Source organism: Mustela nigripes, chromosome 11, assembly GCF_022355385.1.
Source record: "Mustela nigripes isolate SB6536 chromosome 11, MUSNIG.SB6536, whole genome shotgun sequence".
Classification (NCBI taxonomy): domain Eukaryota; kingdom Metazoa; phylum Chordata; class Mammalia; order Carnivora; family Mustelidae; genus Mustela; species Mustela nigripes.
Genome location: NC_081567.1, coordinates 8,423,652 through 8,448,394, shown reverse-complemented (window position 1 = coordinate 8,448,394; position 24,743 = coordinate 8,423,652). Strand labels below are relative to the sequence as shown.

Here is a 24,743-nt window from a genome sequence, read left to right as displayed (position 1 = left end):
TCCCCTACGGGAACACCCTTACTCTCTCTTAGCCAGCAGTGGGGGACCAGATCCTCATCCTGGCATTCAAGGCCCCTAGGCTTGCCCCCGACCTCCATCTTCACCACGTCCTTGCGTCAGGGACCTCTTCCTTCTCCTCTTTCCCTCTGCCGCGCTGTGTTCTTTCCCCCAAGCGTCCGCTCAGGTCACCGCTCACCCGGAATTCCACGAAAGCCCCCTCCCCCATCCCTTCCCCGTGGGCAGTTCCCTCGTGGGTCAGCTCTGTGCCTCCTTCAGGTACCACTGGTTGTCTCCCTTCTGGATGTCTCCCTGCCAGACAGGGAGCTCGGTTCCCTCAAAGACAAAGCCGGGCCGTCCCCAGGCCACTGTGGGCTCGATGCAGAGGAAGGAGGTGGGGGTGCCATGTGTGGTTCCCCGCCCCCCCCCCCCAGCCGTCCTTTCCCGCAGTCCCAGAGGAGCGGCGTCCGGGAGCGGGGCATCAGAAAGGATGACAGGAGAGCCTGGTGCAGTCCCTAAAACAGGCTCTTTAATAACATTTATGTCTTCACTGAAGAGCTTCGCTTTTCCCACCCAGCGCCGGGCTGGGGCCGGCCGGGTCCGCCGGACAGACGGGCGGACGGGCACGGGGGCGACCGCACGGCGGGCGGCGGGGCCGGGTGGCCCCAGGGCCTTGGCGCCGCCGCGCCGGGCTAGTAGAAGGAATACTGGTTCTCGACGGCGCGCGTGCGGCCCCGCGCTCCTTCGCCCGCCGCGGCCTCCGGGGGCTCGTCGGCGCCTCCGCCCGCCGCCTCCAGGAGGCGCTCGGCGCTGTTGCTGCGGCTGCGCGCGCTCAGCGGGCCCTCGGCGGGGCGCGGGGCGGCCGGCGCGGACGCGGCGGAGGACGACGAGGCGGACGAGGACGAGGCTCCGCCCGCCTCCGAGGGCGAGGCGGGCGGGCAGGCGGCGGCGGCCAGGCTGGAGAAGTAGTGCTGGCCGGCCGGCTCGCTCCAGCAGGCGGGGGGCGCGGGCGCGGCGCCGGCGGACGGCCCCGGGGCTGTGGCGGGAGAGCGCGGGCGCGTCAGGGCCCAGGCGGCCACCGTGGTCCCCGCTGTCCCCAACCCCCACGCGTCACACGGAGACCCGCGGAGACCCGCAGGGGCCGGGTGACCTGACTCTCCTGGTTCCAGACCCCCTCCCTGGATACCTGATGTCCCATATGCCGGACACCCTTCCCAGCCCCTCCAACACTTCCTTCAGCCGCTCTCCGCGGGGCCCCAACTTTGCAGGGGATCCGTGCGCTGTGAGCCACCTCCTTCCGCCTGCCCCCAGTCACTCAGGACCCGGACGGGGCCCGCGCCGCCACTCTCCCTCCATTCCTGATGGCCCAGATTGCTTACACCTGCTCAGGACCCCGTGTTCTTCCCACGGAGGCTGGGTGGCCCCCTGTGGGTGCCTCCCTCCCCCTACGTGGCCCCCTGTGGGTGCCTCCCTCCCCCTACGGCGCATCTGTCTTCTAGAGCCATCACATAAGCCACCTGGGGAAGTCTTACCGGGTGGGGGGCCCTGGGCCCGCACGTAGCTTCGTAGGGTGATATCTGCAGAGCCCCCGGACTCCAGTGGGATAGGGTGGGTGTGGAAGTGACGCAGCATGTCGAGCACGGACTGGAACCACAGGTGCTGCACGTGGCACTGCCCGTGGCTGTTCAAGGACAGGCGCAGGTGCTGTGGGCACAGGTGGATGTGGTCAAGCCGTGGGGTCCCCCGCCAGCCAACTGCTTTGCAAGCGCCTCTGGAGGTCATTACCAGTATGGAGTCTCACAGAGGCCATGCGGGGCTGTGTCAGAGCTCACACACTGAGCCCCATCTCAGGGGGTCACTCCCCTAGTCGGGGGGCAGGGTTACATTTGGTCCTGCATTTGGTCCCTATGCTAGGAGCACACACCTCGTGCCCTCTGCACCCCCATCTCTAGTCTCCAACAGTCCCAGAAGGTAGAAATGAAAGCCCCCATGTTAGCGATGGGGAAACTGAGGCACAGGGAGGGTGGAAGGGACTCCCTCCCCCACCCTAGTCACAGAGCTAGAAAGAAAATTCTTTTGTGTGACTCTCCCACCCCGGCAGGCTAGGAATCTGCCTGCTGCTGTTCCTGCAGAGCAGAAGCCCGGGAGAGGGGTGTCGGCGGGGTGGGGGGGGGGTGCAGTGGGGTAAAGAAGAAACAACCCTGCGTCTAGCTGGGGAGGAGTGACCCCATGTCCTTCTTAATGGTGCTGCAGTGGGAGCACCGGGAGCACGAGGAACAGGGCTGGTTCCTCCGCGGGTCTCCAGGCCCCGCATGCGACAGGTGCCTTAGGGGGATGAGCCGCAGGTCTCTGGTTTCAGCCCTGTTTTGCTCCATGTGTGTCCCGCAGGAGGAAGACCGACTGTCTCGTGGGGGGTGAGAAAGGGTCAGAGATAGAAGGGTTTTAGGTTATGCATGTGACTCCAAGCCCAGGAGGGCAAGGTGGCCTGGCCCCCTGCATAAAGGACAGAGAAGCCCTGGGGGTAGGAGGCACGAAGGCACCCCCTGAATGAGTTCTGCCACTCAGCAGGGCCCGTAATTGCCCGAACAGTGTGGCGAACCCACAGAGCGTTCCTGGCAGCCCAGGGCAGGGGCTCAGCAGGAGAGGAACAGCATAGTGGAAGGGGTCCCGGCACAGCCTCAAGTCTGGGTGTGGCCTTCAAGGGCACGGGTCCAGGCAGAGTTGGGCCTCAGGGGGCCGGTGCATCTCAATTTTCAGGAAAACCTTCCAGATGTTTCTTATCTGAAGGTGAAAGGAGCTGCCTAGGAAGTGTGCACGCAGGGGACTGGAGGTCCTGCTCTACCCCACAACCAACTGGTCAAACCGTGGCCAGTCACCCAGCTCTGAGAGGGCAGCAGTTGGGGCGAGTTCAAGGCCGGGTCATGCCCCAGGAAGGAGAGAAGCCTCCTGCCCTGCTTCAGCCGCCTCCTTCTCCCCCTCGCCACCATGCCCCACAGAGGGCTGGGCAGCATCCTAGCCTCTGGCTTGGGCATGAGTCAGATCCTGGCTCCCGGGAGGCCGCCTGGGGCGGTGTTGGCCCAGAAGCAAACTTTGGGCTGCTGGGGACAGCGTTAAGCGCCCGGTTGCCAGAGGAACTGGTAAGGGCAGCTGCTTTCCAAGGAGGTGTCCCCAGGGGGGAGTGGTGCCTCTTCCATGCTGGGGCCACCGCTGCCAAGGAGAGATGCCCAGGGAAGGCCAGTTGGGGGTTGGGATACTGATCACCAGGGCAGGCCTGGAGCAGGAGTCCTGGGGTGCCCCCTCCTCCAGCAGGGAGGGATGGGAACCATGTCCTGGGAGGAGCCGGGGCCAGGTCTCTTCCTTTATGGGAAATTTGGGATGGTGGGGAAGCGGGGTCGAGGTTTCCGCCCATTCTGGTCTCATTGTAACCACAAGCCCCGCCCCCCCTCCACATGCACCAACATCATTTGACTTTTCTGGGATAGTTTCCTTTGCACCTTATTATTATTAGCACACAGGGTCCTTCCTTGAGAGCCCCCGATCTGGGCGCACTGCTACCCCCTTGCTGTGCCCCGTCTGGACTGCCCTTCTTTACCTTGAGGATTCTCAAGGTCACTGAGCCCTTACTCTGGCTGTTGGGGTCGGGAGAACCGCTCGCCGTAAATGTGCGGCAGCCCTGTGGCCCAGTCCGAGGCCTCTCCTCCTGCCCGGCTCTTGAGGGCCCGCCTGGGTGTGGTTCTGTGATCCTGGGGCTGCCACAGGCCTGGCTCAGAGCTGGGGCCCAGGAGGTGTTGGTGAACTGACCCGAGCCGGGAAGAAGAGGGGCTATCTGCGGGTGGGTGGGGCAGGAGGGCCTTGGTTGACCTTGGCCCCGCACCAGTGTGGCTATGGGCAGAGACCCTCAGAAGCCTTCGTGGTAAGCGACCCCCGGTGCACAGGGTCAAACTGAAACCCTCAGAAGGGCCCGGCCTCCTGTGGGCTCAGCCACCAGTGGGTGACTTCCCCATCTGGATAATTAAGAAGCCACATCTGGGGCTGAATGCAGCCCTCAGGGAGGTGAGTGGGGGGACGCAGGTGGGGTACAGGCGCGCCGGTGGGAAGTCAGGCCTGCTCCCGGGGCACGGGCACAACCTCGGGCCCGGCACCACCTCAGTACTCCTCCCTCAGGGCTGGCCACACTGCCCCTGCGCACCCCACCTCCCCCCCGGACCATCCCCAGCCGACTTGCCTTGGCTTTGCCCTGGAAGTTGAAGGTCAGCACGTACTCCCCAGGCCGGGTCTCACTCTGGCGGATCACGAAGAGGCCGTGGCTCCGGGGCCCCCCTGCTAGCACCAGCTGAGCTGCCCTGACCCGCGACAACGTCCCGTGGAACCAGGGGTAGTCGGAGAGCTCCAGCTCGGGCTCAGCCTCGGGCTCCGGCTCCGCTCCCTCCTCCCCTAGAGAAGGAGGATGGTGTGAGGGGCCTGGGGGAGCCGAGGCGGGGGGGTCCGTGAGAGAGGACCCGCAGCGGCTTCTTGGGTGTTGGCATGCAAAATGCTGTTGGAATGATCTTAGAACGAGTCAGGGAGCCAACCCAACCCACTAGTTCAGCGTATCAGGTAAACTGAGGCAGGGAGAGACGGACTCTCCTGGAGTCCATCCGTAGGTCAGCAGGAAACCTGGGAACAAGTCAAGTCTCCTTGTTCCCAACCCTGGTCCCAACCCTTCACCTTCTACTCCTTCCTCTGAGCATCTTTTATGGAATCCAGGGCCTGTGGGAAGGGTCACCTTCCCGGACTTCCCCATAAAAACCAGAACTACTGAGCTGCCACGCAGTGTGCCCGGTAGGATGGAACTTCATGGCTTCTGAGGCTCGAGAAGGGCCTCAGAGGGAGCCTGAGGGCCCCTGTGGCCTGCGGTGTGTGGGCAGGGGGCGGGGGGCGGGGGGCGGGGAGGAGGCCCAGGGACAGAAGACTGTGCACACACCTGTAGTACTGCTGTCCCTGCCCCCACCGCCTGGGGACTCCAAGGTCTCCAGGAAGGTCTCCAGTGGGACATGGGCCAGGGACTCCCCAACGCCATCTCGAGCTCGGCTGTGTGGAGCTGTCACCACGGCTGCCGTTGTCTCTGGGGGCCGGGGCAGGTCGCCTGCTGGAGAAGTGGCAGGTGGGAAGCACATCATCTGTTGAGCCATCTGGGCCCCAGCGCCCCCTCTGACCCTGCCCTCCGCTCCCCTCACCCGCTCCGCCCACACGTACCGTCGGTCAGCAGCTCACAGCTGCAGGAGGCCACTCGGCTGGCCAGGCAGCCTCCCCGGGCACAGGACAGCTCAGTGTCTTCCTCGCTGTCCCTGCGAAGGTGGGAAGGCACAATCGTGTCCCGCCACGGGCGGACCCCAACCACTGGCTGCACGTGGAGCCCCCAGTGACGGCTGATGGTCCCATGGCCAGCGGCAGCCCTATCCTGCTCGTCTGGGTCCCTCTGTCCCATACCATCAGCTTGCTCTGTGGCCACGGCGGACATGACTAGGCCATCCAGGGAGGTCTCCGAGTCTCCGAGTCCTCCTCGAGGCCACGTGAACCCTGCCCACTGACCCACGAGGGGCTGGCCTCGTCTTGGGACCCCGGGGGCTGTCCCTCAAATGATGGCAGGACAGCTCCCTTCCCCACCCTGGCCTTTGTCTCCCTGTCCCTGACATGAGTTGTCTGGGGCCCAGCCAGCTTCATAAGACTGCAAAGTGAGGTTCACCTTCACAGGGGCTGGGGGAGGAATGTGCAGGCAGATGGCAGGGAGGGTGGCGGGCGGGCGGAGGGGGGGGGTTAGAGCCATTTGGGGGGTGGGGGGGGGGGGGGGGGAGCAGCCTGGAAAGCACTCAGGCCTTTAATTGCGCTTCCTCAAATGAAGCTGTTAATTAGAAAGCAGCGGCCCCTCCCCCCGGGCCTGGCTCACCCCATTAGCCAGAAGAGCTCCTGCCAAATCCTCTGCTGTTGGCCGGCCTGCCCCTCCCACTCCTGGCCTCGGGATCTCTCCCAGAGCACGGAGCCAGCCTCCCGGCTGTGCGCCCGCACGCAGCTGACCGTAACTGCCCTCTGCTCGCGCCCAGCCACGGCTGCCCACTGCACCCAACCTATCAGCCTCTCAGGCTCTCATCAAGACCCCCCGCATCAGCTCTACGTCTGGGGGCTGAACGGCCCGGCCCTCCCCTGGAAGCCCCAGGCCCTCACACCCCTCTGCCTGGCTCAGGCCTGCTCCTCCTTTAAGTCTTGGAGGAAGGGCGGACTTCTACCGTACGACTCGGAGCCCTAGGGCCGGATTCGGGGCCTTGCCTCCATTCTGCCACCCCTGGCCCTTTGGGCTCCCCCTGTCACTGCCCATGTCCTAGTGGTCTCAGATTCCCCTATTGTAAAGGCAAGTCTCAGTCCAACTTTCTTCTGGGTCCCTAGGCCTTGGCCCTATGGAGCAGGTCCCAAAGAGCTTGTCGGGGCTAGGGGTACAGGTGACCCCAGCCGGGACTGCTACGAGAAAACCCACCTCCCAAACTCAGGTTCTGCCCCCACCAAAGACCTCACCCTGTATGGGGGCACCACGGGGCCCTACTCGGTCAGCACCCCCAAACCCATTCTGGGGCCGCCTGGGCACTCACCCGGGGTCCACGCAGCCCTGGATGTCAGCCACCCACGAGTGCTTCTGCAGCGAGTCAATGGTCTCCAGGATGTACTCGGCTCCGTTCTCGACCTGGGGACAGAGCGGCCCAGCGTCCAGCCCTCAGCACAGGGCTGCAGACTCTGGGGCAAACGGTTCGCCCGCCCCTCCCCCATGGGGGCTCACGGGCACGGGCAGCAGGAACGACAGTGGGGTCACCGTCCGGCACCACCTCAAGCCAGGGTCAGGGGCCGGCGGCAGAGCTGTGGCCGCACTGCCAGCAGCCCCTCCCTCCGGGACCCGGCAGCAGGGATTGCTGGGGCTGAGGTCCTGTCCCCTGAGCTCAGGTCCTCGGGTCCTGCAGCCGCAGCCTCTGAGGAAGCCACGCTGGCCTGGCACCCCGGAGATGGGGCGGAACAGCACCCCAGCCGTCAGGCCCTTGAAGGTCCATAGCCTGGCACGCGGAGCTAAAGGCCTCCAACGCCTTAGCGCCTGGAGCCCTATCTCTGGGGCCACGTGAGCGGGAGAGACAGCGCCCAGAGCATCATCCTGCCCATGTGTGACAACCTCCTCCCAGTGAGGGAGGCGGCAGGTTGTCCCCATTTTATGGAGGACAAGACTGAGGGTCAGAGAGGGCAGGTGACTCGCTCGCACATGCGCTCAGTGGCAGCACTGGGACCTGAACCCAGATCTCTGTGATGCCAAGGCCCCAGGCTCTCAGCTTCCGGTGTGTGTCCTGGTGAAGTGCAGTTGGCTGCCTGCCAGCACCTTGGAGCTGGGAGGGGCCTCAGAGACCACCTCCCACCCCAGTCTGACTAGATGGGGAAACTGAGGCTCAGTGTGGGGCCGGCGGGTGAGCCCCCGCGTCGGGGCTCCTGGGTGCAGGCGGCAGCATGGTGGCCAGCTGGCTGTCGGGAGCGAGGCCCTGGGCCTGTCTCACCCAGTAGACAAGCATGCCAGGCGGGGAGGGACTATGTCCTCAGCTCCTGGGGGCCTGGGGTGACTCAGGATATGGGGTTGACACATGTTTGGTAAATGAATAAGGGAGTCTGTGGCTAACTCTGGGCCTCCTTGGGGACTTGGCTTGACAAACACCCAGTGCTTTGAGGAGGTCCAGGGCCACAGCCCTGGCAGCCGGGAGCTGTGTCCTCAGCAACCCAAGCCGGCCGCCCTGGCGGGGTGGAGCCTGGGAAAAGGACGAGTGGCCCCCAGACCCACCGGGGTGCCTCCCCGCCCACCCTCGGTGCCTTTGTGCCCTCTGTGGGACCGGGCCGGTTCCCACACTCCGGTGCCCAGAGCCGGGGGCATTTGCATAACTGCCACAGGCTACGGGGTGGGTATATGCTGCGTCCAGTTGGGGAAGGGGGGCGAGGAAGTGAAACTCAGGGGAGCGGCACTAGGCCAGGAGGAAATGGGAACGGGGGGCCCCAGACGGTGGGGGACACCCAGAGCCCACGGCGCTATAGCCCAGATCCGGATTCAAGTCCTAGCTGTGTGCCAGACACCTGTGGCGGGTCCAGGGCCCTGCCACCAGAGCTCCCTCCCTGGGCCCCTCGGCTAACTCCTCACCCTCTCTCCAGCGCTAGCCTGGGGCGGCGGGGGGATTTCTGGGGCCGGGGGTGGGGCTCACCTTGAGCACAAACGTGTTATCTTTCTCCGGCATCTCCAGGGGCATTGTCGTGCGGACCTCAATGATGGCCGAGAGAGGGATGCTGACCTTGGGCCTGGAGGCCTGGGAGGCCAAAGGGGCAGTGAGAGAGAGTCAGCCAGGGTCTTCTGAAACCCTCTGCACCCTCCCCCTCCTCCGAGGTCAGGGGCGCCCTCGGCTGGGGGCACCATGGCGACCCTGGCTCCAGTTCCCAGATGGGTAAGTTGAGGGAGCTTCTGGGAAACAAAGGGACCTCCCCACACAGTCACACGGCAAGTCACAGAGCTGGAACAAAATTCTGAGTCTCCCACCTCTGAGGGCCAAGGGGAAAACTCCATCCGGGCTGCCCTCCTGCCCCGTGCACCCTCCACATCTGTGGTTTTCCCATTCTTGACCCTGACCCATACCAAGCAATAGATTTGACATTGGGACCCACTACATGTGAACTTAGGTAAGAATGTCTTTGGAATGAACATCTCACCAGACAATGTTTATCCTGTGTGTAACGGGGTAAGATAATTTCAAGTCCATCTTAGTACGCCTGAGGAAAAAAAAAATGCTGCCCTCCCCGCTTTAGACCAGACTTCCCAGAGCATGGCTCTGGAGTCCCTGACTTAGAACGGGGCTCCTGGAGCAGGGCACGGCCGTGTCCCGGGTGGAGGGAAAGGGACCAGTGTGGGGTTTAACCAAGGTGAGCTGTCAGGGCTCCCACGGAGGGCCGCTCTGCGCTTGGCCCTTCCCACTTTGTTCCAGAGCTCCTGGCCACGGCCCTAAAATCCCCCAGGGCTGGCTTGAGACAGCTTCCCAGCAGGGCTTGGGCTCCCGAACAGGGACTTTCTCAGGAGGAAAGGGAAGGGCCACACGCTGGGTGGGCAGGCTGATGGGAATTCCTGGTAGCCCTGGCCGCCAGCCATCGAGCGCAGGGCTGGGCTTGGAGCAGAGACCGAGGGCCTCAGCGGACCAGGGCAGGCCATCCCGCCAGCCAGTGGGGCCGGGGCTCATGGTCCCGGAGTCAGGAGAGCAGATACAGATGGGACTGTGCGGGCCCAGACTGGGAGCTTTAGCTGGGCTCCCACGGGCCGGAGGGGCCGATTCCCGTGCCTGGCCTCTGAGATGCGCCGTCCTAGCTCAGTGAGTGGCTCTGCCCCTGCTCTAGGCACACCTCGCCGTTTCCCTTCCCCAGCCAGAGCCAGCAGGCGGTGTCCGCCTGTAGCCTTTGCTCCCTCAGCTCATGCCTCCAGAGAGGCCGGTCTTGGGGGCTCTGCTCCTAGTGGACACTGAGACAGTCCAAACTCCCCCTCCTTCGGGCCCCCAGAGGTCCCACTGCCCTCTCCCCCGAGGTTTACCATCCCGTCCTAGACATGCAGGCTTCCTGATGGCTTCAGAATGCATGGGTCGGGCCCCCTGCTCCCTGGCTCCCCAGGGCTGTCCTGGCAAAGGGCTTCCTGCAGGAGGAGGGTGCAAGTGGCCAGAGCCTTGACTCATGGGGACATGTGAGAGGGAAGGCTGAGGACCCCGGGAAAAGGTCCCTGAACCGCAGACCCCACGCTCCTGGGCTCTGAGGGTGCGGCCAGGCCTCCAGGGGCAGAAGGAGATCTGGACCGTGGCGGGGTGCACAGAACTAAAAAGCTCTGGGAGGGGGTATCAGGAGGGATGCCCCGTGGGGGCTCACTCACCCTGGGGCCCAACACATTTGGGGAGCCTGACCTGAGCCCTTCCCGTGGGTATCACCTGCCTTCCACGGGGCTCCCTCCTGAATTCACAAATACTTCCTTGGGAAAAGGAGGGTCCAAGGCCAGATCAGGGGTTAGGAACCCAGCTGCCTGCCTTCCTGCAGGGGCCCTGCCCTCCGCCAGCAGTGCATGGTAGGACAGGAGAGACTCAGGGAGAGGCCGAGCCCCTGCACCCCTCCCCCCCAAGGGCAGCAGACGCTATTTACAGCTGGGCAGCTGTAACTGCCACTCAGGCCCAGAGGCATTGAGCCCTGGGCCTTTGCCCTTGCCCTCCGGGTGACTCTGGGCCAGCCCCACCCCGCCTGCCCCACTCACCAGGCCTCGGTCTCTCTCTGACAAGTGGTGGAGCTGGACTTAGTGGTCTAGGAATTCTCTCGGGAGGCCTAATGGTGGGGGCCTGGCAGGGAGAAAACCCTTGGGATGTCTGGGTCCTACAACTCAAAGGAATACGTGGGTTTCCCCGGGAAATCATTTCTCCAGAGTCCGCGTGGCTCGTGGGTGTCCAGCCTTGGGGAGCCCACGCCCTGCCCCTTGAGTGGGGAGAGGCAAGGAAGCGCACCCAGAGTCCTGACAGCCTGGGAGATGGAGAGAGCCGCGAGGCTCGGGGTGACTAAAGGAGCCAAGGAGTAGAGTGGGCCCAGGAGTTGGGGGAGGGCTGGCTGGTTCTTGGGGTGCTGCCAGCTGCTGTGCCAGCACAGCCTCCCCCCCTTTCTGAACCTCCCAGTGCACAAGCAGCTCCCATGTCCACGCTCCTCCGTTCTCGGGACCACCAGGGTAGTGGGTATTAATAGCCCAGCTCTGGCACCCACCAGCTCTGGGACTTTGGACGGGGCCACACCTCCTCTCAGAGTACTCCTCTGTTCTTTCTTCTGTGACTTGGGGACCATGACGCCCATCCAACAGGGGGTCTGGGGCATGAGACTGGGCCCCACGCTTAGGGCTCGGTGTGCCGGGTGTCCTCAGAGAACAGGCACTATTGTTCCACTGATTCCCACTTGCCCAGTACGGCAGGTCAGCCATCCTGGAGGAGGCCTGCAGCTGCCCCCAAGGCTCTGCCCCCAAGGCCAGCTGCCCCCAAGGCCAGCACCCAAGTTGGGGAGAGGGCGGGCTGCTCTCATGGGGCAGCAGTGCTGGAGACAGCTAGATGCTTAGCTTTCAAAACCTGGACCAGGGAAGGGCCACTCACCAGGGGCTGGGCCGCAGCCTGGGCGGGGGCGGGGACGACAACACATTTAGGGCACCCTCCCTGAAAGTGCGACTGTCACTGGTGTTTGGGAGGCCCCAGGGGACAGCAAGCCAACAGGAAACCTGCTGGAAGCCAGCCCTGGCACCCTCAGCGGCTGCCTGGGTGGGGGCTGGGCACTCACCTTGGGTGGCACGAAGAACTCCAGCCGGAAGCGCTCGCCGGCCACTGCCCGGCGCAGGAGCAGGCGGCACTTCTGCCACTGGGCGGTGCCGCCGGAGCCCGCGGCCGCGTCGTCGGCCACCATGAAGCGCAGCGCGCCCTCACGCTGAATGTCCACCAGCTCCACCTTGGCCGCCAGCGTCCGCGACAGCCGCAGGCGCCTCGTCCACTTGTCACGCGGCTCGGCGGGGGGCTCGGCAGCCCGCGGGGTGGCGCCCGCGTCGGGCTCGGGGGAGGCGCGCCGGTGCCACATGTCGCGCACGCCGTCCACCACGCAGAGGCTCATGTTGCGCAGTGAGAAGCCCTTGCGGACGCGGGCCTTGGCCACCGCCTGCGTGGACACGTCCTCCGAGCTCCGCGAGTGGCCGTAGGCGGCCGCCTTGAGCGCCGCGGGCCCCGCCGGCTCGGGCTCCATAGCGTCCGGGGGCTCAGCCGCCCCCCGCGACGCCGGCCCGGCCACCAGCACGCGGCGCACCTCCTCCCCGAAGACGTCCAGGAAGTTGGCGGCGAAGTGGCGGGAGAAGGAGGCTCCGGCGTCGGGCGTGTCGTAGGCTGGGTTGTCCCGCAGGAAGCGGCAGAACTTGTGGGCGAAGTCCACGGCGGCCGCCTGTGCGTGCAGCTCGCAGAACTGCCGCCAGTCGGGGACCGGGGCGGGGGCGGCGGCGGGGCCAGGGGCGGCACCATTCATGGCTCCCGTCCCATCGCAGCCCCCTGCGGCTGGGGGCGACAAGAGCGACAAGGGCGGGAAGTGACTCCGGGGCCTCAGCAGCCCCTGGCCCCTCTCCCTGGGACTCCCTGGGGCTGTGAGGGGGGCGGGGGTAGGGGGGTGACATCCTGCAGCCTTCAGAGCAGAGAGGGACAACCAGGGAGGTGAAAGGCAGTGTCTGCAGAAGGGGGTTCCCTCTTCCCAGCCACTCTTCAATCGGCATTCTCAAGGTCATTTCTGGGGCTGGTGGAGGTTGGGTCCCTGGTGCCTAGATCTGAGGTCCCCAAGAGTCTCCTGTTACCTACTTCCAAGCTGACCTCTTCTGAGGGCCCCCAGAGACAAGTAGACAGGAGGAAGTCATGTGCATTCCTCTTAGCTCTGCCTTTGAAATATGCCAAGAACTCAACCTTTCCTCCACTCTCCATCAGGGCTGCCCTACGGGGCCCCACACGACCCCTTCTCTCCCCTGCCCTACTTTAGCAGCCTCTTCACTGGTACCCCGGAACTTCACCCCTCATGCACACCGCCCCTACCGCTCCCTGCCCCCACCCCCAACGCCATCACTGTTCTCCACCCAGGAACACAGTCATTTCTCCTAAAACAAGACAGATCAGGTCTCTCCTTTACTCATAATCCTGGATCGCCTCCCATTCCACTCAGAGTAAAAGTAGATGTCCCACTCATAATCCCCATGGTGTCACATGATCTGCCTCCACTTATCTCCCAGAGCTTATCTCCTGCCACTCTTCCCACACACTCTACTCTGGCTGCTGCTGGGTCCCACCCCAGGGCCTTTGCACTTGCAATTCTGTCTTGCACTTGCCTGGCACGTTCTCTCCCCTACACTCTCTCAACTCCTTCAGGTTTCTGGTTCTACACCGTCTTGCCCAGTAGCCTTCCCTGACCCCACTCTGCTGAGAGTAAGGAATGTTCCCACCCCACCCAGCGCTGCCGTCTGCACGTCTTAAGCTTGCTTACTTTGCTCCATGGTGCTTATCCCCATCTGACACACCATTTGTTCCCTTGCCTGGTTGTGTTGTCCTACCCCCCCCCACCCCCCCTGCTCCCCACCACACCCTTCCCCTGAGAATGCAGTTTTAAGTTGCTGTGTCCCCAGTGCTGGGCTCATGGTAGGCACGGTAAACACTGAATGAATGGGGGCGCCTGGCTTGCTCAGTCAGTAAAGCATGTGACTCTTGATTTGAGGATAGGGAGTTCAAGCATATAGAGATGACTAAAATAATAATAATAATAATAAACACGGAATGAGCAAATGAATGTGTCTGGCACACATTCACACAAGGATGTGTCAGGTATGTCACAGCTGTCACTGCCTAAGCCCTCGCATGGTGCCTGAGATCACGCAGCTCATTAGTGATGGGCCTGGGATCCTCCCCCTGGTCCAGGACCCCGGGGCTCACCCCTCCAGTGTGGATCACGTAGGATCCACTTTTCCTACTGGCTCTGAAGGCACGCTGCCCTCTTAGACTGCTTTCTGTCCCCGTGTCTCCACTCTTCCCACCTTTTGGAATCCTGTTCCCTCCGGGGCTCCCATCCAAACCCGGCCTTCCTGCAGAGGTCCTGATGGAGGGACTCCGGCCCGCTCACCGGCCAGCTTCCTCCGGTTCCCAGGCCCGTCCAGCTTTTACTACAATGGCTCGCCAAACTACTGGTTGTGCCCAGGCATTCGGGGGCCTTGCCCCCTTGTCCCCCAAGGTAACCACCACTCCTGGGGCAATGGTCCAGCCCAGTGTTTATATATCCTACCCCTGCCCCCAGGCCAGGATGAAAATTACCAGTGGGAGTAGCTGGGGTGGGGTGGTCCCACCCTGCCTTGAGGAGCCCCTGTCTGAGGGGTTCAGGGAAACTAAGACAGAGGGTCATGCCCTCACCTGTCCTCCCAGGATCCCCACATTTCCTGGCATGGCCTTTCCCTCGGAGCTCCTGGGACCCAAACTCTGTAATTAAACGCCTCATAAAGATAGCTGCCCCGCTTCTGTGCAATCCTCTGTGGGGCCTCTGGCCCATGGGGCCCTGTGGGAATTCCCACTCACCTCGGCCATCGATCTGCAGTCAATAACCACAGGACAGCCCCAGGGAGGACATGGGCCACTTGACGAGGCCACTTAGCACAGAGGACAGTTTTCTGAACCAGCGGGACTGCTTAGAGACTCCTGCCCGGTACCGACCGGGGAGAGGGCAGCAGGGAGCTGGGCAGGTTCCTGGGGGGGGGGGGCTCTGCGCTGGCCCTTATGACAGTAAAGAGAGAAGCGAAGACTGACCCCTCTGTAGGGATGAACGGTAACTGGGACCCACTGGTCTTCCTTTCTTCCTCTGGCGAACTCCTACTCATCCTTCAATAATGAATGCAGGGGCCACTTCCTCCAGCCTTCCCGGACCTTCCCCTGCCTCCCCCGACCATGAGGCAGGAGTGTCTCCTCCAAGCTCTGACAGTTCCCTCCCAGGACCCCCTCTAGCAAGGTGCCAGTGACGGGGTGCTCCAGGTGTCCATTCCCAGGTCTGTCTCCCCATCTGGCATAAGACGCTCCTTGGGAGCAGAAGGCAGGCCCGAGTCATAGGCCAGAAAAGAGGGCAGAAGTGGGAACGCACCTGCCACCACCACTGAGGCCTCGAGGGAAGGTTGAGAGCCAAGGCCCTGTCCGGACTTGCTGAGGCGGCACATCTGCAGGGGGAGGAGTCGGGGAGCGGCGGGAGAGCCCTGCAGCTAAGCCTGTGAGGCCCCGTTCCTGTGCTCCAAGCCATTCACCCAGCGGGGCCGTGCTCCCTATACTGGCCGCTTCTCCGCCTGGACCGCCGGGAGGCTCGCACTGGGTCGCACAGCAGCCCGGCTGCCCCACCGGGGGCCGGGGGTGAGCGCGCAGGGAGGAAATCAGTCCCAGTGCACATCTTCGCACATCAATTCCTGGTCCTCCCATTCTCCCTGCTGGGTGAAGGCGCAGAGCCGAGGGGCAGGGCCCTGGGGGGAGGCTCTCACAGTGTGGGTCCCACCTAGTCCTCACAGGAGGTAGGGGTGGGGCTCAGAGGAGAACCTGCCATGGATATGGTGGCCCCGGTCATGTCCTGGGTAGGGACCGGCCTGGAAGGCACTGGGAGGTCAGGCCTGCCTAGACCTCCCCGAGCCACCCTTGCTGGCTGGCCAGGAGCCTGGAGGCCTGAAGCCCAGCCCGGCAGCCCTCAGCGTCCCCTGGGCCTAGTGGGGGCTACACGGGAAGGACAGGGGTTGAGCCCTCCAGAGGTCAAATTTACAAGCAGCAGGACCAGCAGGGAGCCCTGCACTGGGTACCGATGGGGAGACGGAGGCCCAGACGTGGCTTTCTGTGAGGGGGAGGCCACCAGCCACAGAAGAGGGCTCAACCCCAACCCAACTGTCCTTGGAGTCCAAACTGGGGATGACACCAAGTGCAATGAACTTGGCTGTCCTGGGCCAGGCCTACCGGCCCCACTACCCCCTGGGTGAGGGATGCTGATCACAACACCCACCTCGGAGCCTGCTTGCTCACTTTATGGGAAGTGAGAGCCACCCCGTCCCGGAAGGACAGTATAGGGTGTCCGTGCGGCCATGGGCAGAGCCAGGGGCCCCTTAACCTCTGCATGACGAAGCCAGGAGGCCTTTCCAGCCTTCTCCAGGGACCAGCCAGTAGACAGATCCCTCTCCCATTCTGCAGGTGGCCAGACCCAGATGTGGGAAAAGCAGAGCCTCAGGGGGGAAGGCCATCCCAGTGGTACCAGAAGCAAGGTGGGTGAGTTCAGTCTGGCGCCCTCTGTCTGGCTGGCCTGGAAGGCTCATGGATGAATCCAGCTGGCCCTGGGCTCTCCCTCGTCCAGCAGCTCCTTGGGGATCCCCCTGGGTGTTTGCCTGTGCCGCTCCCCTGCTTGGACGGCCGTCTTTGCTCTCCGGACTACTAAATTCTCCTTGGCATTTAGACTGCGTAAAACTTTTCTTCCAGAAAGTCTTCCCCCTACACTGGCCCTCCCTCCCTGAGCTCCCATGAGGTCCCTGTGGCCCTTGGCCCTCTTGCTTCTGTGGGCAAAGTCCCAGTTCCTCTGCCTATGGCCCCAGGAAGCCGGAGAGACCTGCTGAGTCAGGACAGGAAGGCGCCGGATTGGGCGACAGTGGGCTCGCCATCTCAGTCCATGCCCTGTGTCTCCTCTGGCCTTGGCTCCCCACTGGTGACACGATGGTGCTAAGCAGTGGCCTCTAAGGCCTGGGGCTGTCATGGCCCTTGGACACTGAAGACTGTGGTCCCAATGTCACCCCCCCCTCAAGGGACCAGGGACAGGCAGGGGTTGTCTCTCATCTTCAGGCTTCTTCCAGGAGGACCGGAGCTGGGGACGAGGGGCACCCACCCGGACAGACCACCCTCCCCTGATCCATCACCCCGCGGGTTTCCAGGCTCCGCTGACCTGCCTGGCTCCTGCTTTCTTTTTGTTCCCACTTCACCAGGGCTGGAGCATGACGGGGGAAGCCTAATCAAGTCCTTGCCTGTCACCTTCCCAAGCACGGGCTCTCCTAACCCCGGGGCCCCGCCGAGAACCCAGATGAGAGACCCCGCCCTCTAACCGGTTAGAGGCCTGGGAGAGGGGGCGGCGGGCCTTCCGGGGTAAAAATAGCGTTCACAACTGCAGTACAAAAAAGAAGGCCGGTCATCAGCCCCCGCCACAGGCAGTTCCGGACCCCACGGCCAGGTCATTCCTTAAAATATGGATAAGCAGCCTAGCCACCCCCGCTAACAGGCGGGCAGCGCATCGGTCCACCCCGCAGCGGGCAGAGGCCTGGGGAGCAGGAGACACCAGCCTGCCTGACCCTCAACCTGCAGGGGCCTCGGGGCCTCGTGTGCGAAGCCCAGCAGCAGTTTCTACCTCCACGGGAGACGATCTACCCCCAGGGAAGGGAAGGAAGCCCTGCAAGGCAAGCTAGCCAGCCAGCACCCCGCAAAGCCGGCTCGCACAAGCTTGTCCATCGCCAAGGGCCTTGACCCTCCTGCCCCCTCGCTCAGCTCCACGCTCACCCGGACAGCCAAGTGCCAACGGGATGCTGGGGGTCAGAGAGGAGGGTGCTGTTCTGCGCTGGGGTGGGCAGTGGCCCCCCCAATAACCATTCACGATGGGGAAACTATGGTCTCTACCTGGGGCCCCCCAACACAAGATGAGGCCTCACTCAGCCTCAGCCATGCCCACTGATGTCCTGTCCTCTGGGCTTCTCAGGCCGGGGCGGGCCTGGCTCACCCGACCCCACACTTGACCATGAACGCTCCTTCTGTCCTCTATCGTGCCGTGCTTCCAGCTGACCTCCTGGCCTCTGGGGGGAGGTCCCCTGCAGCCCCCGCTCTGCACCCCTTTCCTCCATGGGACACAGACCACGTCTGGGCTAGTACTTCCTTCAGGAGTGCCTGCCACCCACAGGCTGGCTGCCTGAGTTTCCCCTGGGAAGGAAGGCACGTTCCCTGTGTCACTGTTGGACGTTGGCTCTCTAGGCTAGTCCCCAGCCCGCCCTATCCCCAGAGTGTGTCCCCCCAGGGCAGGGTTCTGAACCAAGACCTCCGGCGAGTGAGGTGTGGCTGGCATTCCCCAAGCCTCCCACACAATGTATCTGTGCTCACCCCGTGACCCCGGCGGAGGCACAAGTTGGCATCGCTTCTGGTCTGAACAACCTTGAACCTGCTGGGACTTTGCTCCGACCGGGTGTGGGAGGAAGGTTCTCCGGCTAGTGACGGGGACAGGTGCAGAGTCGGAGCCCCTGGGACTCTTGCCTTGTTTGGGTGGCAGTGGGTTGGAGGTTGGAGGGAAGGGTGCTCAGGTGGGCCTGGCTTTTCCGAGCATCAGTGTCTCTAGCTGGAAAGGGGACCACCCTGCTCTCCCACGCGGGCTGCCTCGTGGTCCAAGGCCCACGCTGACAAGCCCCATTAGGAGGCGGCTACCGGGAGCTGGAGCCGTTCTGTGCTCAGTGCCACCCTCCATACCTTTCACATGCTGCCAGCCTTTGCCCCTGGGGGAGGGTGGAAGCCCTCGGGTGAGCCCCTGGGCTTTCACTAATGCCCCCAACCTGGACAAACCCTGCTGGCTCTGGGACCTGCAGACCCCCTGGTCCTTGGGGGTCCCCAGGTGCTCCCATCAGAGGCCCCACTGCCTGTGCATCTCCCCACCTGGTCACCTGACCTGTGGGACAGTGCAGAAGGTTAACGGCCTGAGATCTGGGGGAGCCGGGCTGATTCAGTCGGAAGAGCCTGTGACTCTTGATCTCGGGGTTGTGAGTTTGAGCCCCATGCTGGGTGTAGAGACTGCTCCATAGGTAATTGGTTAAGAAATCAAAGCTCCTCTGCTTCTGTTTTGTAAATGTTCTGCATCCATTCCCTCTTGTCCTGTCACTGCTCTGAGCAGATGGCTACAGAGGCCTCCTCCCTGGTCTCCCTGTTTCCCATGGTCCCTGCCAAACCCCAACAAATCCAGGCTCCACAGTGGGGCCAAGGTCTTTTCCTAGAACCCACACCCTATTGAGCTACGCCCCTGTTTCAGAACCTTTTTCCCTCAAATGTGCCCCGCCAGGAAGAGAGGATTCACCCACTGCACAAAGAAATGGGGTTCTGGCAAGCGTGGTGACTGACCTATTGGTCACTGGGTTCCCACTGTGTGTCAGGAGACATGCTGGGGAGTCCAGGGTCATAGAATGGGCAAGAGGGGAGGGTGAGGCCAAATTCAGGTCTGTCCCTTTCTGTAGCATACGCTATTTGAAACAAGGCCCTATCCCTGGGGAGCTCTCCTCTGAGGGGATTCAGGGTGGGGGGGACCCAGGCCCTGCCTCAGGAGAAAGAAGGGAGATACCCACCCTGAGAAGGGGTATTCTGACAGGAAGGAGGACTGGCGAGTCCTGAGCTGGGCCCTGGAGGAAACAGAAGTCAGACAAGCAGGCACTGGGGCCCAGGACAATGAGCTATGCTGGGGTCTGGGGGCTTGGGCGGGAAGCCCCTCCTCCTTCAGAAGCACCTGGTGCTGGACAGTTCCTGGGCAGGCTCTGTAGGTGGAGTGCAGGCTGGGATGGCTCCAGCTGCACTATCCCTGCCCTCCCCGAGTACAGAGCAGAGGCACCCTCTCCCCAACCTTGAAGTCTCTCCTTCTCTCCCAGTGCCATGGATCTCACCTAGGCCCAGATTCATACCCTTTTCGGACCTGCCTGGCCCAGCCCCTGAAACCTGCAAGACACCCACCCCCTCAACTCCTGCTACCCAGCCCATCAGTCTGCCTTCTGACTTTTCCATGACACACATACCAGCGACTCCTAACCGAGACCTCAATATCCCCCCCGCTCAGATCTGAGTATCCCAGACCTCTGCGTACTATGGGTTCTTATAAAGCTTCCTTGGGCCTTTCTCTGAGCAATACACTCCCAGCCTGGCTGATCTCCAGGCACCTCAGACTCACCACTTCCGAGTTCTTTTATGTCCTCTTCCTCCAACCCCTGCTTTTTCTCTGCTGGGAGCCTCAGTACCCAGCCCAGCATCGCCCCACCTGCTCCAACTCCTCTGCCCCAACAGCTGCCAGGCCCCTGAGCCGCTGGAGGCCTTGGGAACACCCCCTTTGTCTTGTCCCCGCCTCCACCCTCACTCTCCTGCCCCTCTACAATAGCACCAGACCATGACCCCCCGCAGGTGTTATATACCCACCCCCAGGGGGGCCCTATCCACAGAGAGTCCGAAGAATCTGGAGAATGGGGTCCAAACCCTGCATCATCCACAAGAGTCAAAAGATAATATAACCCTACACACTGCTACCCTGCCTAGCTCTGCCCAAAAAGGTGCAGGCTGTAACTTTCTCTAGCTAGAGTGCAGCCAAGAAACAGACCTAACCAGGTGAGGGGGGAGGAGAAACTTCCCCAAAGCTCCACGGCTGCCACCTTCCCTTGGTCCCATGTGAACAATGAGAAGCAGGAAGCGAAGCAGGCTCCGAGAACCCCATGGGCACGGCAGCCAGGAGCTGCCACGGCACCTAGAACCCCAACTCCCCACAACCCAGGATGGGCACACAGCGGAAGAAGTAGTGGGCAGGACAGGTCAGAGACCCGTGGCTTAGAGACCTGGCTTATTGGTTGAGTGACTCTGGCCCAAGTGATTTCACTTCCCTGAACCTGTTTCTTTCTCTGTAAAATGGGGGTAATAATAGTACCAAAGCCACAGGGCTAGTGTGAAGATTATATGAGACTTGGGGGGACATCAACTCAAAACCAAAAGCTTGGCCTTGGGGGAAGCCCACTCTTCATTGTGGGTGTGTGTGTGTGTGTGTGTGTGTGTGCGTGCGCGCACGTGTATTCTCCCTAGGAGACCCATTAAGGAGGGAGAGGGGCTTAGAAAATCTCGACACATTTTCCACAACAGGTAAGAGGAAAAGCATGTATATATGATGAACCCTTGACTACTTAGAACCATTTGATTAACCTGCTTCAAAATCTCTGACCCACCATCTGCATGCCCTCTAGAGGGAGAGCGGGGTAAAGGGAGCAGAGCAGTTGGTGGGAAACTCTGCCTCCCAGACCCCCATAAACGTCCGGACTCAAGTCAGCATAAGAGCACTGCCCCTACTACCAGACCTCTCCCAAAGTTCCTAGAGCTGGAAGGTTCTAGGTCACTCCCCTGACCAGTCGCCTCCTGGATGGAGCAGGGAAGCTAGGAAGGAAGAAACCTGTTTAAAGCGGCAACAGAGTTGGGGGGGCGGGGTTCAGGTCACATCCCCCATAGAGGCAACTAAAGTCTCTTAGGGAAAACTCGCCTCCCTCCTCCTGTCCTCACTCACCCCATGATCGGTGGCCTGTGTTGGAGTGGACAACACTTGCTGGCCACCCAGCTTGGAGGGAGGCAGCACCATCTCCATTTTACAGGGTCCATAATGGAGGCTCTAAGTGCAGAGGCAGGGTTCAACCCGGGTCCACCTCCCAGCCCTGAGGTTCTCCTCTGCACCAAGTCGGTGTGAACACTGATTCCGGCTTATCCCTGTTCGGTTACTCCTGAGGCTGGCTGCCGATCCGCCCTGAGGGTCCTAAGGGACCCCAGTCACTGCCGACTTCTCCCTTTAAAGACCTCCCTTCGTGGGCCGATGGGGGTGCCCGGCCGGGTCCCAGCCTCTGCTTGGCCTTGGCCCGCTGAGCTGGCGCGGTTCCGGGCCCCCGCGCGGCCCCGCAGGTTCATCAATGGCTGAGGCCGGAGGGCCTGAATGGAGGGCATGAACCCGCCCCTTCTTAAAGGCGCCGGCCTCTCGGGCACCCACAGCGGTCCTCCCCACTATCGAGGGCGGTCGGAGAGCTCCTGGGGGTGGGCGGACCGAACTGGCGACCGTGAGAAAGACCGCCAGGGCCGAATGGAGGGCGTGCCGGCCGGGCGACTGTGGACTGGATAGGGTCTTCCCGGGGCTCGCACCCTCCTTCCAGGTTGGCCCGCCCCCCTCCCTCGCAGCCCAGGGAAGAGACCCGGGCTCCCTCGCGCCGCTCCCCAGCCAGAGACCCCTCCTCCAGGGGCCTCGCAGCGCTCGCCACACCGCGGGCCTTGGGCCCTAGGAGGGGGCGGGGGCGCAGCTGCTCCGGAGGCGGCTCGGCCCCTCCCGCCACTCCCGCCCGGCCGGGGAGGGGGGAGATTCGGCGAGGGGGTCCCCGCCGGGGGCGCATCCCCTCCGTCGCGCTCCCTCCCACCCGCGCACACAAAGACGACACGCGCGGACCAGGGCGCGTGCGGCCGCGCTTCCCGGGGCAGCCGTGCGCACACACACGCACACCCTCAGGGACGGCCGGGGTCTGGGGAGATGGACGAGGGAACTGAGGACAAGCAGACCGTACCTACAGGCGCTCAGCTGCGGCTGGGCGGGCCGGGGCGCCGGCGGAGCGCTGCCCCGACCGCGGCCCGGCTCCCGGGGCCCGGCGGCTCATGGCCCGCGGCGGGTTCGGACTCCCTCCGGGCGGGCGCCGGCGTTGGCTGGGGCTCCTCCTTCGCTCGTCCGCAACCTCGAAGGCTCGTGCGCTCCTCGCGGGCCCTGCGCGGCCCCGGCTCGGCGGTCCCGGCGGCCGAGCCCCGCGCGCTGCGAGCCCAGCCCCGCGCCGCGCGCGCCCCGCCCGCTCCCCCTCGTGCCCCCCGCCCGCGCGGCGCGCGCCTCCTCGGCCCCGCCCCCGGCGCGGGCCCCGCCCCCTCGCCCGCCTAGAGCCGCGCCGGTCCCGCCCCCGGCGCGCCCCCAGCCCTCCGCCGAGCCTGAACCGCGCCCGCGGCTGATGCTACCTTGGTTGGGGCTGCAGCGGCGGCGGCCGAGCCCTGGGGCCCGAGGGGTTAGGGTCTGGCCTCCGGCCGCCCCTTTTGGAGCGAGAGTCCTGGAGCGTGCCCTGGAGCGGGGTGGGTGGGGGCCGGGTGGGTGGCCCGAATAGTGGGGTGTATGGGGGCGTCGGCGCCCCTGGGGATGGGCGCCCGGCGGAGGCCGCCGCTGTCTTGGCTCTTGCGCCGCGGGAACAATGGGAGCCTCGAGGAGGCCCAGATGTCGCAACGGGGGAAGTCGACGTCTGGTTCTCATAAATCCCGAGGGCGAGCACCACGCCCTCTTCTTTCGCCGCTCCCCGTGCCCGGAAATAGCCCAAGGGTTACAGGGCGGGGAAGCCCCCGAGCACTGCCCCATCTACGCACCTTCACTGTGATGGGGAGACTGACGCCACCCGGAGAGGTCTTCAGAAGGGGCTGATGGGGACCAGACACAGACCTGGCTTCTTCACCTCCGCTGAATTCTGCAGCCCCCAAACCCAAGGCATAGGTTAGGGCAGACACCACTCTGGCTGAGAAAACAAAGACTCCTTCTGGTCCTTGCGGTGCAATTGTGGACTGACCCCTGGCAAGCTGGGGCCTCCAGGGGCCAGAAAGGGGTCGGGCTGAGTGGGAGGGTGGGTCAGACATCAGACCTATTGCTTGCTCGTGGGGGAGAGACGGGAGGGCGCTGTTGCTCCTTCTCTCCTCCTCTCCCTTGCCTCCTGCCCCAAGCCCTCACCCCCCCGACAGGTGGTCAGATCAGTTCTCCCTGCCCTTACCAAACCTTCTGCAACTGCACCATCGGCAGTTCTGTGGGGGGCCGTGGTCCCCCCCGCGAGCTCAAAGGCCTCCATCTGTTGTCCTCTTTCTCCCATACTGATCTCTGACCTTGGTGGAGAGCCCTTTAACCTTTCACAAAGCCCTGTCCCCTCTGATTTCCCAGGAAGCAGGGCAGGCGAAGAAGGGTTTTGATCCCGATCTGGGAGACAGAAAGGGTGGGCCTAGAGAGGAGCAGTGGGTTGTGAAGGTGTAGGCTGGCCGGGAGCTCTGGCTTCCTGCCCTCCCCCCATAGCCCTGGGCTGCCCTCTTCGGGGGTGCTGAAGCAAGGCAGGATTCATCGGAGGTCCTGGTCCCTAGTCTCTTCCCTTCCACACACAAACTAGCCGCCTTCTCAGCGGTACCTGGCCAGCAGGCACTCAATGAAAGCTCAGACGTGGACCAGCTATCGGTTGGAGCCTCCCAGAGGCCTCTGTGGCTGGCTGGGAACCAGGAGGTCTATGAATGAAGCCCGGAGAGCTGTGGGAGCCAGTGTGGGTGGCCTGGCTGTGGACCCCACCCTTCTGGGAGATGGGAGAGCCTGCTCCCCTCTCCCCCCCCCGCAACCACAGACTAACCTGGTTTTGAGTAATGGATTGAGCTCTGCCAGTGGGCTGTCATTGGCCAGAGGGTCCTGGGCAGGACGAGAGCTCTGATCCCCAGGGAGGAGGAAGTGAGCCGGAGCCAGCTGTTTGTGACTCCGGCCCCCGCAAGGAGGAACTGGTGGGAGATGTGGAAGTGGCGGGAGGGTGGAGGGTGTCCGGGATTGGCCAAAACCAGCACTGTCATGGGGACAGCAATGACAGGGAAGATAGGTTCAGCCGGGGTCCCTGAGGGCAGGAGCACCTCTGGGGCCTTGGAGGACATTCTGATGGGGCGGATGGTGAGGGGTGCTGAGGATGGGCCCCCAAGGAGTGCCCCTGGATGTATGGGCTCTAGAGTGTTCAGGGAACGCCGGCCTGGTGCACTGCAGGGTGGGAGCTGGGTGTGGTGCGGCCTCATGGGCCACCTGGCCAGTGGGGTAACGCCAACCACCACAGATCAAGGGGGAGACCCTTGGTGTGGGTGGGCACAGGTCTGTGCCTGGGGCACAGGGACCCACATGAGTGGATGAGCAGAGCTGGGTCGAGGCTGACCGGTGGCTCAGGGGGTCCCCCTGCACGGCTGGAACTCAGGGGACTTGGTCGGTACAGGCTCTGCAGTGCCTGGCAAGCTGTGGCCCAAGGGAAAGGGGCATAGGGTACGTAGCTCCATGACACCCAGAAAGGGGAGAAGGGGTTCCCCCGGAGCTGACATTGCACGTCCCAATGCAGCCTCATAGTCGTCTTCTTCCTCTTCTTCTTCTTCTTCTTTTTTTTTTTTTTTTTTAAGGAATCGATTTCTCTTTTTGATCAGGCAGCCTGGCGGCTCATGGGAACTCAGACATTGTGGGTTTGGGTTCTAGCAAAGGTCTGGACCCACTCACGGAATTCCTGGGGGATGGACAAAGGAAGGGAGCTCCCATAGTTGAAGGTCATGCCTCCCATCAGCAGAGCATCT

The 24,743-nt window shown here is 63.3% G+C and overlaps 1 protein-coding gene across 7 annotated transcripts; it reads right to left on the bottom strand.

Annotated features, from left to right (window-relative positions):
- Positions 1-504: 504 nt before the first annotated feature.
- Positions 505-23,884, bottom strand: SH2B2 (SH2B adaptor protein 2). 7 transcript variants are annotated; one of them, XM_059414621.1, is made up of 10 exons: positions 23,783-23,884; positions 22,773-22,870; positions 11,365-12,119; positions 8,247-8,348; positions 6,618-6,709; positions 5,233-5,324; positions 4,961-5,125; positions 4,223-4,431; positions 1,530-1,701; positions 505-1,033 (listed from the first exon to the last, which is right to left on the bottom strand). In XM_059414621.1, the coding sequence occupies exons 3-10, from the start codon at positions 12,088-12,090 to the stop codon at positions 690-692; spliced, it is 1,902 nt and encodes a 633-aa protein (XP_059270604.1). In that variant the 5' UTR covers positions 12,091-12,119; positions 22,773-22,870; positions 23,783-23,884; the 3' UTR covers positions 505-689. The 7 variants fall into 7 exon arrangements, with proteins under 7 accessions (XP_059270604.1, XP_059270603.1, XP_059270600.1 ...); XM_059414620.1 differs by lacking the exons at positions 22,773-22,870; positions 23,783-23,884 and adding exons at positions 18,953-19,006; positions 21,944-22,188; XM_059414617.1 differs by lacking the exons at positions 22,773-22,870; positions 23,783-23,884 and adding an exon at positions 22,377-22,747.
- Between the last annotated feature and the right edge of the window lie 859 nt (positions 23,885-24,743).